This window comes from Orcinus orca, chromosome 11, assembly GCF_937001465.1.
Source record: "Orcinus orca chromosome 11, mOrcOrc1.1, whole genome shotgun sequence".
Classification (NCBI taxonomy): domain Eukaryota; kingdom Metazoa; phylum Chordata; class Mammalia; order Artiodactyla; family Delphinidae; genus Orcinus; species Orcinus orca.
This window is the reverse complement of record NC_064569.1, coordinates 83,223,896-83,237,072: the sequence shown is the minus strand read 5'-3', so window position 1 is coordinate 83,237,072 and position 13,177 is coordinate 83,223,896. Positions and strand designations below refer to the sequence as shown.

The 13,177-nt window shown below is 42.4% G+C and overlaps 1 protein-coding gene across 7 annotated transcripts in view; it reads left to right on the top strand.

Moving 5' to 3' along the window:
- GNPTAB (N-acetylglucosamine-1-phosphate transferase subunits alpha and beta) overlaps positions 1-13,177 on the top strand; it is an 88,850-nt gene that overhangs the window by 58,111 nt on the left and 17,562 nt on the right. For 6 of the 7 annotated variants that reach the window (XM_033427623.2, XM_033427625.2, XM_033427624.2 and 3 more), the window contains 9 exons: positions 97-276; positions 496-666; positions 2,223-2,352; positions 3,448-3,651; positions 4,333-5,438; positions 7,499-7,698; positions 7,918-8,137; positions 8,816-8,929; positions 13,031-13,116. In XM_033427623.2, the coding sequence (XP_033283514.1) occupies positions 97-276; positions 496-666; positions 2,223-2,352; positions 3,448-3,651; positions 4,333-5,438; positions 7,499-7,698; positions 7,918-8,137; positions 8,816-8,929; positions 13,031-13,116 (2,411 nt within the window). The remainder of the gene's footprint in view (positions 1-96; positions 277-495; positions 667-2,222; positions 2,353-3,447; positions 3,652-4,332; positions 5,439-7,498; positions 7,699-7,917; positions 8,138-8,815; positions 8,930-13,030; positions 13,117-13,177) is intronic. The other variant, XM_004269462.4, reaches the window with a different exon arrangement.

The window sequence follows — 13,177 nt, the reverse complement described above, 5'->3', positions numbered from 1 at the left end:
TTTGCTGGCGCTCCCTGAGTGCGGAAGGGACAGCTGGGAGGGGCAGGTGTGACTTAGGCGCATTTTACATCTTTCTGTGCCCCATGCTTTTCTCAGTCTAAGCAGGATGAAGACGTTTCTGCCAGCCGTTTTGAAGATAACGAAGAGCTGAGGTACTCACTGCGATCTATCGAGAGGCACGCACCATGGGTTCGGAACATTTTCATTGTCACCAATGGACAGATCCCATCCTGGCTGAACCTCGATAATCCTCGAGTGACAATAGTCACACACCAGGTAGTGACTCGCCATGTGTCACAAGGCTGCGATTTCCTGTTCTGTCTTTTGCTGTTCTTTGTCTTGTTCCTGATTTCATCCTCTTACCCATCTCACCTCCATTTCCACCTTCCTTTAATCCTTCCATGCGCCTCCCTCCCTCCCTCCTTTCCAAAAACAAAACAAAACAAAAACCTCTCATCCGCCTTCTCTCTCTTTCTCTTTTTTTTCTGTTAAAAGGATGTTTTTCGAAATCTGAGCCACTTGCCTACCTTCAGTTCACCTGCTATTGAAAGTCACATCCATCGCATCGAAGGGCTGTCCCAGAAGTTCATTTACCTGAATGATGATGTCATGTTTGGAAAGGATGTCTGGCCGGATGATTTTTACAGTCACTCCAAAGGTCAGAAGGTGAGTAGCTAAGAGATGCCTGGCTTAGAAGTCACTTAGAAGTTACAGACAGGAAATAAGGAAATCAGTATATATACCATATTCACATTTGATCAAACAAGCATTTTTGAGTGTTAAGCTCAGGAAAGTTAACAATCAGGGAGTGAGAAAACTACAGTGGGAACTTTGCTTCCCTATATTCTCACCCAGGACCCACTCTACATTTGCTACTACAACAGCAGAAATAGCAAATAACTGTGAAACACAAAATCGTGTTTACCATGTCAGCAAAATGCCCAAGATAGAAAGCTCAAAGTAGTGCTTAAAGACAGGGCTGAAATTTCATTGGGGGCAGCCGGTCTCACTCTGGCTTTGAGGGGCAGGATGGGAAAGTGGTCACGAGCACAGATATGGGTGCCAGCTGTGTAGCACTGTCGTGGGTGATGACCTGGCCTCTAGGTTTCCTGTCTGTGTATTGGGGGGAACAGGAAGACCCTGGTAGTGTTGTTAGAAGGATACAGTGATCAGTTGGAGACTTAGCACCATGAGCTTGTAAGTTCTAGAACTCTGTCAAGCTATGGCTTGACAGGGGAGACAGACAAAACCAGTGACTGTGTACAGCGATTTCCGTGCCAGTAGGTGTGCCCTGGGTGCGAGGAGTGGGAGCGCCAGAGAGCGAAGTCACACTGGGATAGGGACTGAGATGAGCTTGGAAGAACAGGAGTTAACCAGATGAAGAAAGACCTTGCAGGTAGTTGCACCGTGCAAAGATACGGAGATTTTAAAGGGGAATGCATTTTTCAAAAATGATTTTAATTTAGAAAGCAACCATGTACCATGTCAGTTGTTTTGAAAGCAGACAGGTTCACAGCTCAGAATGCTGTGCTGGATAATTCATCACAGGACCTCGCGTATAAGGATATTGAGAGTTCGTCTGCCCCCCCTTTTCAGCCTTGAGACAAGACGGTGCATGAATCTGCTTAGGAGTTGACAACAGTGTCACAGAAAAGCAGTGACTTGTGTGCACACTTTCCACCTGCACGCTCTTGAACTCGCATTTAAGTTTGGCATGTTGCTGCTTTATTTCAAAATAGATCATTTATAAGACCATGTTGTAAGACTGACCCGTAAGTTGAGTCCTTGTCTCCTTTCCTTGAGCAACGGAAAAGAGTAAATGTGCCGGGTAAGACCCATCAGCAGGGCAGGACTGAGAAACTACCACAGGATGGCCCTGAACGCAGACCTTTTCTAGAGCCTCAATTTGTTTTGTATTTCTGTTAAAGGAATCCTAATTTAAGAATAAAAAGTGTCAGGGGACTTCCCTGGTGGCACAGTGGATAAGACTCTGAGCTCCCAATATGGGGGCCCAGGTTCGATCCCTGGTCAGGGAACTAGATCCCACATGCATGCTGCAACTAAGAGTTCGCATGCCACAACTAAGGAGCCGGGAAGCTGCAACTAAGGAGCCCGTCTTCTGCAACTAAGACCTGGCGTGCAACCAAATAAATAAATAAATATTTTTTTTAAAAGTGTCAGAAACCAGAAACCACTTTATTTTCCCTCTGGTTTTATCATAGGTTTATTTGACATGGCCTGTGCCAAACTGTGCTGAGGGCTGCCCGGGATCCTGGATTAAAGACGGCTATTGTGACAAGGCTTGTAATAATTCGGCCTGTGATTGGGATGGCGGTGATTGCTCCGGTGAGGGTGTGTTCAAATGTAACTTGTCCATGTTGACAGAATTTTTTCCATTTGTTGTCATTATCAACCAGGTACAGTGACTTAATTAAACGTTCTTCGCGTATTGAAACAATCATCGTAGACTCTTTGGAGGTGATGACTGGTGTCCCCATGTGGCCCAGTTTATTCATATTGTTATTGTTGGGGGCATTTTCCCACATGACCCTACACTTGAAAGTGTCTTTTATTATTCAAAATATGAAAATCAGTTATACCCTTAATTATGTGAGCTCGAGAGTAAGAATCGCTCTCACTGGTTCCTGTCGGAGCTCATGGCCAGTGGCCCCTAGAAGCACACTGCTCCAGGTCAGTGAGGGACTAAAGAGATGCAGAAGAAATAAACATCTCCTCTCCTCAGCATCTCTTCTCCCTTTCTTGTACACTAACATTTAGACTTGTTGAGGATAACAAGTTTTTACATTTCTTTATTGCCTTTCAGTTTATAAAGCATCATCCATTATCCACTTGAATTTCTCAGTCACCAAAAGAAGGAGAGTAGGTGCACAGATATTCTCATCCTACTGCATTTGAGGAAACAGGTTTGGGAAGGTGTTGGAAGAAACAAAGCTTGTGTTTCAGTCAGCTCTATCAGAGGCACTTTTGAAAAATACGAACCGCTGCAGGGAGAGAACGTAGACGTGCAGGAGAGTCTCTGCAACGCGGAGAGCTCGGGGACAGAGCAGTGACACTTGGTCACGAGCTGATTGCCAGTGTTAGGACATGTTCTTGTCAGTCCCAAGAGTCACGGTCTTCAGAATAATCTGATCCTCCATACACATCTGCATGTGCCCCCCTTGAGCACATCTGCGGCCTGTACTTCTGGGTTGCACAGATGTAAGTGCCGAGGCCTGGTCATCCCACACCCAGTCCACTGGCAACTGATGCCCCCTTTTCAGATTGTCTCTTTTTAAGCTACGTAAAATCTTCTGTTAAAGAATGGGGTGAACCTTTCCTGACTGAAATTCATGCATCGGTCTTGAAAACACAGCTGAGAAATAAGGAACTGGCTTTTTTCCAAGACTGTAAGCACAGCAGGATTCTGTTTTCCTCCTCTCCCTCCAGGTAACAGTGGTGCGGGTCGCTATGTAGGAGGAGGTGGGGGCACCGGGGGCATTGGAGTCGGACAGCCTTGGCATTTCGGTGGAGGAATAAGCGGCGTCTCTTACTGCAATCAAGGATGTGCAAATTCCTGGCTGGCTGATAAGTTCTGTGACCAAGCCTGCAATGTCTTATCCTGTGGCTTTGATGCTGGTGACTGTGGACAAGGTATATTCATTGCCATAAAAACGTATTTAGGATAAGGGGATAACAATCTTTCATAAATGGAGGGGTTTGGATCGTTTTTGTTATTTAAAGTAATAATTCTCTAGGTATCCCTTTCCCAGCCTTGCATCCAAACTAGTTGTGAGTTATAAGAGGGCACAGATCTTTAGACAACACAAGACACTGAAGCTGCATCTTTTCCTGTTACTGCTCTAGTCTGATTATTTTTTCTTTTTTTTAGTAAGCAGATTTATCTTAGCAGATTTATCTTACGTGGTGAAGGTTTAATTTGGGAACAGTGAAAGGAGACCAATAATTCATTAAATAAGCTTGGTTTGAATACTGGATCTTGTTGATAGCTTATTAATGGCAGTCCTTTTGGTCAGAAAGTTGTCTTTTTTTCAAATGGACAAAAAGATGGAAGTTGACCATTGGAATTCGCTGTCCTGAACCGTGCCTTGTCTCTGTAGTGAGTCAGCCTCAGCATTCCATGTCGATAATAGTGATTGCTTCAGAAAGTAAAAATGAGCCCTATACTAGTAGCTTTTGTGTTAGAACTTCTGATGATTTTAAAGTCCATTTAAAGTCACTCTTAGAAAGTGAAAACTCAGACCCTAAGAATTAAAGGAAAAGGGGGGAAATGCGTAGTTTTTTAAAAATCATGTTTGTGTTTTTTTCCTCTAGATCATTTTCATGAATTGTATAAAGTAACTCTTCTCCCAAACCAGACTCACTATGTTATTCCGAAAGGTGAATGCCTGCCTTATTTCAGCTTTGCAGAAATAGCCAAAAGGGGAATCGAAGGCGCCTATAGTGACAACCCAATAATCCGACATGCTTCTATCGCCAATAAGTGGAAAACCATCCACCTCTTAATGCACGGCGGAATGAACACGACCACAATACATTTTAATCTCACATTTCAAAGTACAAGTGATGAAGAGTTCAGAATCCAGATAGCAGTAGAGGTTGACACAAGGGAGGAGCCCAAACGGAATTCTACGACCCAGAAGTCTTACCAAAGTTTGGTTAGCCCCTCAGCTCTTCTTCCAGAGGTGGAAATCCTGTTTGAGGATATCCCCGAAGAAAAACGCTTCCCCAAGGTCAAAAGACACGATGTTAACACAACAGGAAGTTTCCAAATGGAGGTGCAAATTCCGCTGGTCAATATTTCACTCCTTCCAAAAGAGACCCAGTTGAGCCTTAATAACTTGGATTTGCAGCTAGAACACGGAGACATCACCATGAAAGGATACAATCTATCCAAGTCAGCCCTGCTGAGGTCGTTTCTGATGAACCCACAGGATGCAAAGTTAACAAGAAATCACCCTCTGATGACAGAGCAAAGAAATGACAGTTTGGAGGCCCCACTGGAAAAACAGGCTCACAAAAGCATCTTACCCAGCAGCTTAGGAACATCTGAAAGATTCCAGGGGTTATTGCCTTTTCCAACAGTGACAATGACAGTGAATGGCCACTCCCAGAGCCAGACTCCACCCCTGGACTTAGAAACCAAAGCAAGATTCAGGTCCAAAACTGTGACCCCGAAAGTAGGAGGTGGAGGTGTGTCAAAAGAAAAGCTCTCATCTCTGATTTTCCCACTGGAAAACAGGGAGACACAAAAGGTAATCACAGGGAAAGAACAAGAGAAGAACAGAATGGAGGAAAATGCTAACAGTTACCTAGGTGGTAATGAAGTATTACCTGGAAGAAAACTGCAACATTACACAGAGAGTTACCTGGGCTTTTTGCCATGGGAGAAGAAAAAGTATTTCCAAGATCTTCTTGATGTAAGTTACATCCAGCCTTATTGTTTCCCATGCTCAGGAAAAATAAATAACCTTGTAAGTGGTAGTGATATAATAATAGCTACCATTCATTCAGTACTTCCCTGTGCCCGCCACTGGACTCAGTACTTTTCTTATGTGGTTTCATTTAATTGTCCCAGTAATTCTAACAATAAAACCACCTTGTAAGGGTCTGCTATCATTGTCCCCATTTTGCAGTTTAGGAAGCAGCCTTCATGTGAATGAGTAAGGGATTTAGCCAGGGGCATACCCTGAGTCCATAGTAGAACAGGGATGGTATCTTTACTTGGCATGTTGCGATATCAGAAAACGCTTTTGAATACCCCTTGCAGTCAGATCTCATGTTTTTCAAACTTTACTAATGAAAAACCCGAGAGGCAGATAAATTCGTTAGCTTTCCCGACATCACAACAGCAGGTGAGGGTGAGCCCAGCGCTCTCCCTCCTGTACCACGGCCTCCACGGTGCCCTGGGGTCCTTTGTACATCTTACAAGCGCCGTCACTGTGCTGACTGCCGGGGAGTGCAAGATGGTGAGAACAGTTGCTTGCTGCTCTTGGAGACTCAAAGAGCAAGCTGGGAGGACAGATTTGTGGGCAAATAATTGTGGCAGTGTGATAAGTGTCTGCTGAAGTATGGACAAGGAGTCCGAAGGGAAGATTCCTTAACTCTGCCTGGAGGTATTGGGGGAGGCATACAGGAGGACATGCCCTGTGAGCTGACCTTGGAAGGGTGGGACTGGATCGTGACCAAAGCACAGCCGTGAGTGGATGTTAGGCTGGGGGAAAGTGATGAAGAGGGGCGTTGTCTTATTCCTCTCATGGTCTTCAGGAAGTATCTTGTCCCTGCCATGGTAGCATTTACTAATTGTTAAGCAAGGTGCTGCAGAGTTCTTGCCTACATTGATTTCCTCATTCTCCCCCGCTCCCTGCTTTTTAAATTGCAAAAGTACTATAGGCTAATGGTAAAAATCGCAAGCAATGCAAAAAACAAAAAAAGGGGAAAAAAAAGGGAAAGGTCTGTCTCCTTCCTTCCTTAATCTCCTTACTTGAGACAGTCACTATGAATATGTAGTTTGGTGGGTATTCTTCCAGTATTTTTCTATAGATATGCAGACATACTATATAGTTTGTTTTGCAGCAGTGAAGTTATATATATTGCTCTGCAGTTGCCTTTGATGTGGTAGTATGTGGGCAAATTGCCATTGTTTATTTTTAACAGCTGTAAGTTGCGTCCAGTGTTTTTGCAAGTACAAATACCTAATGTTGCAATAAATATTCTCGTACATATATCTTACTGTTGAGGAAGTTTTATTTCTGTAGGTAGAATTGCTAGGTTAAAGGGTCTATTGCGTATAAAATTTAACTGTCTTTCTTAAATATTGCACCCCTTCCTCCTTCCACAGACAGTATGCAAGCGTGCTTGTTTCTCCACAGGACTAACCAACAGCAGTTAATAGCATCTATATTTTCATCAGTTTGAGAAGCAAAAATATTTCGTCTTCTGTAAAGTGTGTTCAGGTTCTTTGCCAATATTCTTTGCCCATTCATTCAGTTTCGCCTCTTACTGGTTTTGATAGGGTTCTTTACATTTCATAATATTAACACTATTATATGGTGAAACCAATTTTGTATTCTAGTCTTTTTGTTCAGAACTCAAGGGACTTGCTGCTTTGATGTCACCAGTAGAAATAACTTGATACTGAAAGCACTATCAAATTTATTGTAAATCAATTAAATATTGCATTGAAATTGGCTATGAAATCTCATGATCAATGACTAGTCCTTAAAGAGTACCCTAAAAGCAGACCTCCACCCCACAGCTGTTGTTCTCGAGCTGATGTTGGTGATACTTTCACTGAAATCCAGTTTGTCCTGATGTTAGGATGCTTGAGGAGACCTGTTAGTGCTCGTTTCATTTGCCCCTCAGGACAGTTAGTGACTAGTTATTACCAGGTGACATAAAGTAGTACCTCTGTCTCTTGTTAGCACAGGGCACCTGTGCACTAAACACAATGCTGTGTTGTGTGGAATTCTCTTTTCAGGAAGAAGAGTCACTGAAGACACAACTGGCATACTTTACTGAGAGCAAGCACACAGGGAGGCAACTAAAAGATACGTTCGCAGATTCCCTCCGATATGTAAACAAAATTCTAAATAGCAAGTTTGGATTCACGTCTCGGAAAGTCCCTGCACACATGCCTCACATGATCGACCGAATAGTTATGCAAGAACTGCAAGACATGTAAGTCTTGCTTGTGTTTGAGTTGTTTGTCTGTGCTCAGAGCCAAGGTTGCTTGAAGTTTACATCCTTGCTATGCTGCGTTTATGGCTCTAACACTTGATGACTAGTATGTCGAAGGTATTATCTAAATAAGTGGGAAGGAAGATTCTGACTCCACAAGTGTTAGGTACTGTATATATCTTAAATATCCAGATCTTATGGTATGCTACATTTGGACAGGTTCCCTGAAGAATTTGACAAGACGTCATTTCACAAAGTGCGCCACTCTGAGGACATGCAGTTTGCCTTCTCTTATTTTTATTATCTCATGAGTGCAGTTCAGCCACTGAACATATCTCAGGTTTTTGATGAAGTTGACACAGACCAATCTGGTGTCTTATCTGACAGAGAAATCCGCACGCTGGCTACCAGAATTCACGACCTGCCTTTAAGTTTGCAGGTATTGTCATTTTTTTTCCCCTAAACTTAATGACATTTTGAATGAAACTTTTACATTTGATACTTTCTCTCTTTCCCCTACATACTTCAATGGAATGCAAGTACAAGTAATTCTTCATATTTAATGAGGGGGTTCACAACTAGTCCATTTTAAATGCCAGGATTAAAATCAAATTTGAAGTTCATATTTTATAAGATTTTTTTTTTTAGGCTTTTAGTAGGGATTGTAATTGTATTTTCTGGAGACGAGGCAGACCATACCTGCAGATAAGATTCTCGTGTCAAGCTCATTCAGGGCCTTCAGGTGTGGCCGAGTGGAGATCTTAGCCAGGCCCACGGTGTTGCAGAGCCCCTTCTGTCATGGCATCCTTTAGTCCCAGGAGTAGGACACTCACTAATGGAGAGCTCCAAGATGAATCCAGCTGCAGGACACCCATCTGGTGATCCCGTGGACCACCTTGTGTAAAACGGTGCCTCACAGGCCCGTATGTTCTACTTTGAGACAAAGATGAGTTATTTGTATTGTTTCATTCTGCTCTTTTTAGGGTGTCTTTAAGAATCATATAGTCAAACCCTCTTTGACGATAACGCTTAAATTTTGGTGACTTTAACATTTTTATTTTTAAAACCACAGTTGTTACTTGTATATAGGTTTATCCTTTTATTTTTGCTTTGTCAGGACTTAACAGGTCTGGAACACGTGTTAATAAATTGTTCGAAAATGCTTCCTGCTAACATCACTCAGCTAAACAACATCCCACCAACTCAGGAAGCGTACTATGATCCCAATCTGGTGAGTGCCATGGGTTCTTTTATGTAAAGTAGAACGTGTATCCTTATCGGGTGTTAGTTACATCATTTCTGTAGAGCACTTGAAAAACTAGAAGCAGGCTCTGTTTATAGGTCTTTGGTGGAAATCAGTAGCACAGATAATCCAGAATCATTCATATTTTTCTTTGGAATATCTTTTTTTCCTCCCTAATGGATGTTAAGCTAATACTGAGATTAGTTGCTTATATTCTGTAAGCAGACATCCTGTTCACTAAGGATAGCGGAAGGCAGCGTCAGAGTATACTCACTGGCTTGGGAGAACAATCCTGAGGTTAAACATCAGGCGGAATCCCATCTTTCATCAAAGCTCAGTTGCTTTGATGCTGGCATTTTCTGGATCTTACCACTAGGGGCAGTGGATGATCTATACACAAGTATATCAGAGCAGCATTTGGCTGAAATGATTGGAAGACTCTTGATATCTGTAAGATGCATCCCAGCTTCAGAGAAATGATAATGTGGAAAAAATGCATTTAGAATTGATGGACCAAGGATATAATACAGCCATTATGTGATGCTTACAGTTAATTTTTACTGATATATATGGAAGAATGTTTATAAAATAAAATTAGGTGGGGAGAAAATGGGTACTGCCATATACACAATACGGTTTGAACTATGGAAAACTCCTGATACCTTCACACACATCCCCAAAATTAATGAAAATGACAGTAGGTTAAATTATAGGTAGTTCTTTTTCTTAACATCTTTACTGGAGCATAATTGCTTTACAATGGTGTGTTAGTTTCTGCTTTATCACAAAGTGAATCAGCTATACATATACATATATCCCCATATCTCCTCCCTCTTGCATCTCCTTCCCACCCTCCGTAACCCATCCCTCTAGGTGGTCACAGAGCACCGAGCTCATCTCCCTGTGCTATGCGGCTGCTTCCCACTAGCTATCTGTTTTACATTTGGTAGTGTATATATGTCCATGCCACTCTCTCACTTCATCCCAGCTTACCTTTCCCCCTCCCCGTGTCCTCAAGTCCATTCTCTACGTCTGCGTCTTTATTCCTGTCCTGCCCCTAGGTTCTTCAGACCTTTTTTTTTTTTTAGATTCCATATCTATGGGTTAGCATATGGTATTTGTTTTTCTCTTTCTGACTTCACTCTGTATGAAAGACTGTGTCCATCCACCTCACTATAGATAACTCAATTTCATTTCCTTTTTATGGCTGAGTAATAGTCTATTTGTGTGTGTGTGTGTGTGTGTGTGTATATGTTTTGTTTTTTTTTTAGATCATGCAGCGTGCAGTCTTGTGTCTGGCTTTTTTTTAATAACATAGGTAGTTTTAATATAAATTTATTTATTTTTATTTTTGGCTGCATTTGGGTCTTTGTTGCTGCCCATGGGCTTTTCTCTAGTTGCAGCCAGCAGGGGCTACTCTTTGTTGCGGTGCGCAGGCTTCTCATTGGGTAGCTTCTCTTGTTGCAGAGCATGGCCTCTAGGTGCGTGGGCTTCAGTAGTTGTGCCACTCGGGCTCAGTAGTTGTGGCACTTGGGCTCAGTAGTTGTGGTGCAGGGGCTTAGTTGCTCTGCGGCATGTGGGATCTTCCTGGACCAGGGCTTGAACCCATGTCCCCTGCATTAGCAGGCGGATTCTTAACCACTGAGTCACCATGGGAAGCCCCATAGGTAGTTCTTAATATCGTTTTTTCACACTAGTATTTTCCATATTTTCTATAATGAATAGACTACACTTTCATAAGCATAATAACATGTATTTAAAAAAAACTGACCATCTTGCAAATGTTCAAGCCCTGTAATTAACTGCAGATGTTTGTAAATGAATGTAGAGAAGAGTAATGAATCAGTTAAAAATCTGATTCCTGAAAGAACGCAGTCATTCCTTTGGCATTCATTGCACACGGCAGGGATGGTATTTCTCACTTGTGTTCTCGGAGGGTCCTGGGAAGCTCCCTCATGAGGAGACAGTGTGAGGGGCAGCCCAGCAGCTTTAGGAACCCGTAGACAAACTGTAAGTATTGCTGATCATGCGTTGGTTAGTTTAGCATATGACATGGGTTTGTATACAAATGTGTCACTTAAAGCCAGTTCTCTAAATATTCTAAAACTTAAAACTATGAAATCAACAAAACTGAGGTAGAGGTATAAGACCTGGTGTCAGCCCTAAGGGATTTTCCTCTAGTGGGGTAAACAGGCATGAATCAGCAGGTGGAGACTAGTCCTGGGTTGCGGGTTCTCGGGAGGCCTCGCATGGAGCTGATGCGCAGTCAGGCTGATGGGAGAATGGCAGCTTGTCTTGTGAGCTGCAGCAGCTTCTTCTGGGTCTTTGGCGCAATCCAGTAAAAATGCTTTGTCAGACCCAGACTGTTACACAGAGATGTTAGTAGTTCTTTACAAGCGTGGTCTTAATGATTAAAAAGGCACATTTGTAATCACTGTAGGTGTGTTCCCTGCCTCCACAGAGAATAGAATCAAAGTTAAAAAAAAAAAAGTAGATTGCATAGGCTAAAAGACATTCTCAGTTTTAGGACTTTTCAAACAATGATAAAGCTCTTTTCTGTTTTCCCCCAATTTGGAGTTACCCCAACAAAGCTAATATAGTCAACTCTAAATCATCCAGAGGTCAGTGTCCTGGTTTAAACATTTTTTTATGTATTTGTCCAAATAAAGTTCTACCAGTTATCAGAGATCTGGGTACACCCTTTCTCCAGGAGGGGAACAGTAAGCCGAGGGTTCCAGGCTGCCCTGACTTGTCTTTTCTGGTATCTTCTTGGTGGGCAAACCCAGAGCACTGGACAGAGGGGGAAGAAAGGAGAACGTGTGCTGGGCTCCTAAACCATCTCCGCTCAGCCTCTCCCCTGGACCAGGCCTCTCTGGTCTTTACTGTCTTCGGGACCACGTTGTGATCGTACTGACAGGTTGCCTTAGAGGCACTGACGTCACCCCAGGTCCAGGGAGCTTTGCGAGTGGCTCAGCCTGTTTCAGTGCTCGCTCCAGACTTGTCTTTCACCATCTGTATTTCCACATCCGTCCTTTCACTTGTCTGTCTTTCCTTCTCTATAAACTTTGGTTTCCTAGTAAGATTTTACAATTACCAACCCCTTGCACTGGTATAGAACTTAGAGAAGAGTGTTCTTTTCTAAGGAAGATGATCTATGCGTAGAAAACAGTTATTCATCTTTCCCTTTTACAGGCATGATGAAAGGTTCTTGAGGGATTTTAGGGCTTTTTTTAAAGAAATGCACACATATTCATCTATTAGAGTATTTTACTGTTTTACCAAATATCTGGCATGAGGTTTAGAATCAGCAAATATCCTTTGAATGCTAAGGATTAAGTAAGTAGGGGCTGCTTTGCTAATGGTTATAAGTTAGTCTTCAGGCTTATGCAAATAAAGCTGTTTAGAGCATAAGTACTAATTATACAGACAGCATTAGTTAACATTACTCGAGTGAACTCTTAGCCAAGGTGTTGGCTTCATTACTGTAATTAACTGTGATTACACACAGGATAAAGTATTTTCTAATTAGACTATAAGAATGACAGCTTAGCTTATGAGTATCATATAGACCACTTCATTACAGTTTATCTTCGAAATTTATTTTCATTTTGAAAAAATTATAGCAATCACTTATAAGACTGTTTTAACAGTGTGTAGTAATGTGTGATTAAAATAAAACTTTATTCACAATAACAGGCAATTAGCATGCGGGCCATAGTATGCCAATTTGATTTTTAAGAATATTACATTAAAATAGTCATCTTGGGCTTCCCTGGTGGCGCAGTGGTTGAGAGTCCGCCTGCTGATGCAGGGGACGCGGGTTCGTGCCCCGGTCTGGCAAGATCCCACATGCTGCGGAGTGGCTGGGCCCGTGAGCCATGGCCGCTGGGCCTGCGCGTCCGGAGCCTGTGCTCCGCAACGGGAGAGGCCACAACAGTGAGAGGCCCGCGTACCGCAAAAAAAAAAAAAAAAAAAAGTCATCTTAATTACTGAGTCTTTCTGTGCCCCCTTAAATTTTGCACCTGAGATGATGCTTCAGTTGCCTCACCCTAGTCTTTGCCCTGATATAATGTCTGTATTTTCTCGCAGCCACCAGTCACTAAAAGTCTAGTAACCAACTGTAAACCAGTAACTGATAGAATCCACAAAGCATATAAGGACAAAAACAAATATAGGTAAGTACTACATACATTTTCTCTTTGTTTAATTTAAGGATAATTATGAGTGGTATTTTCA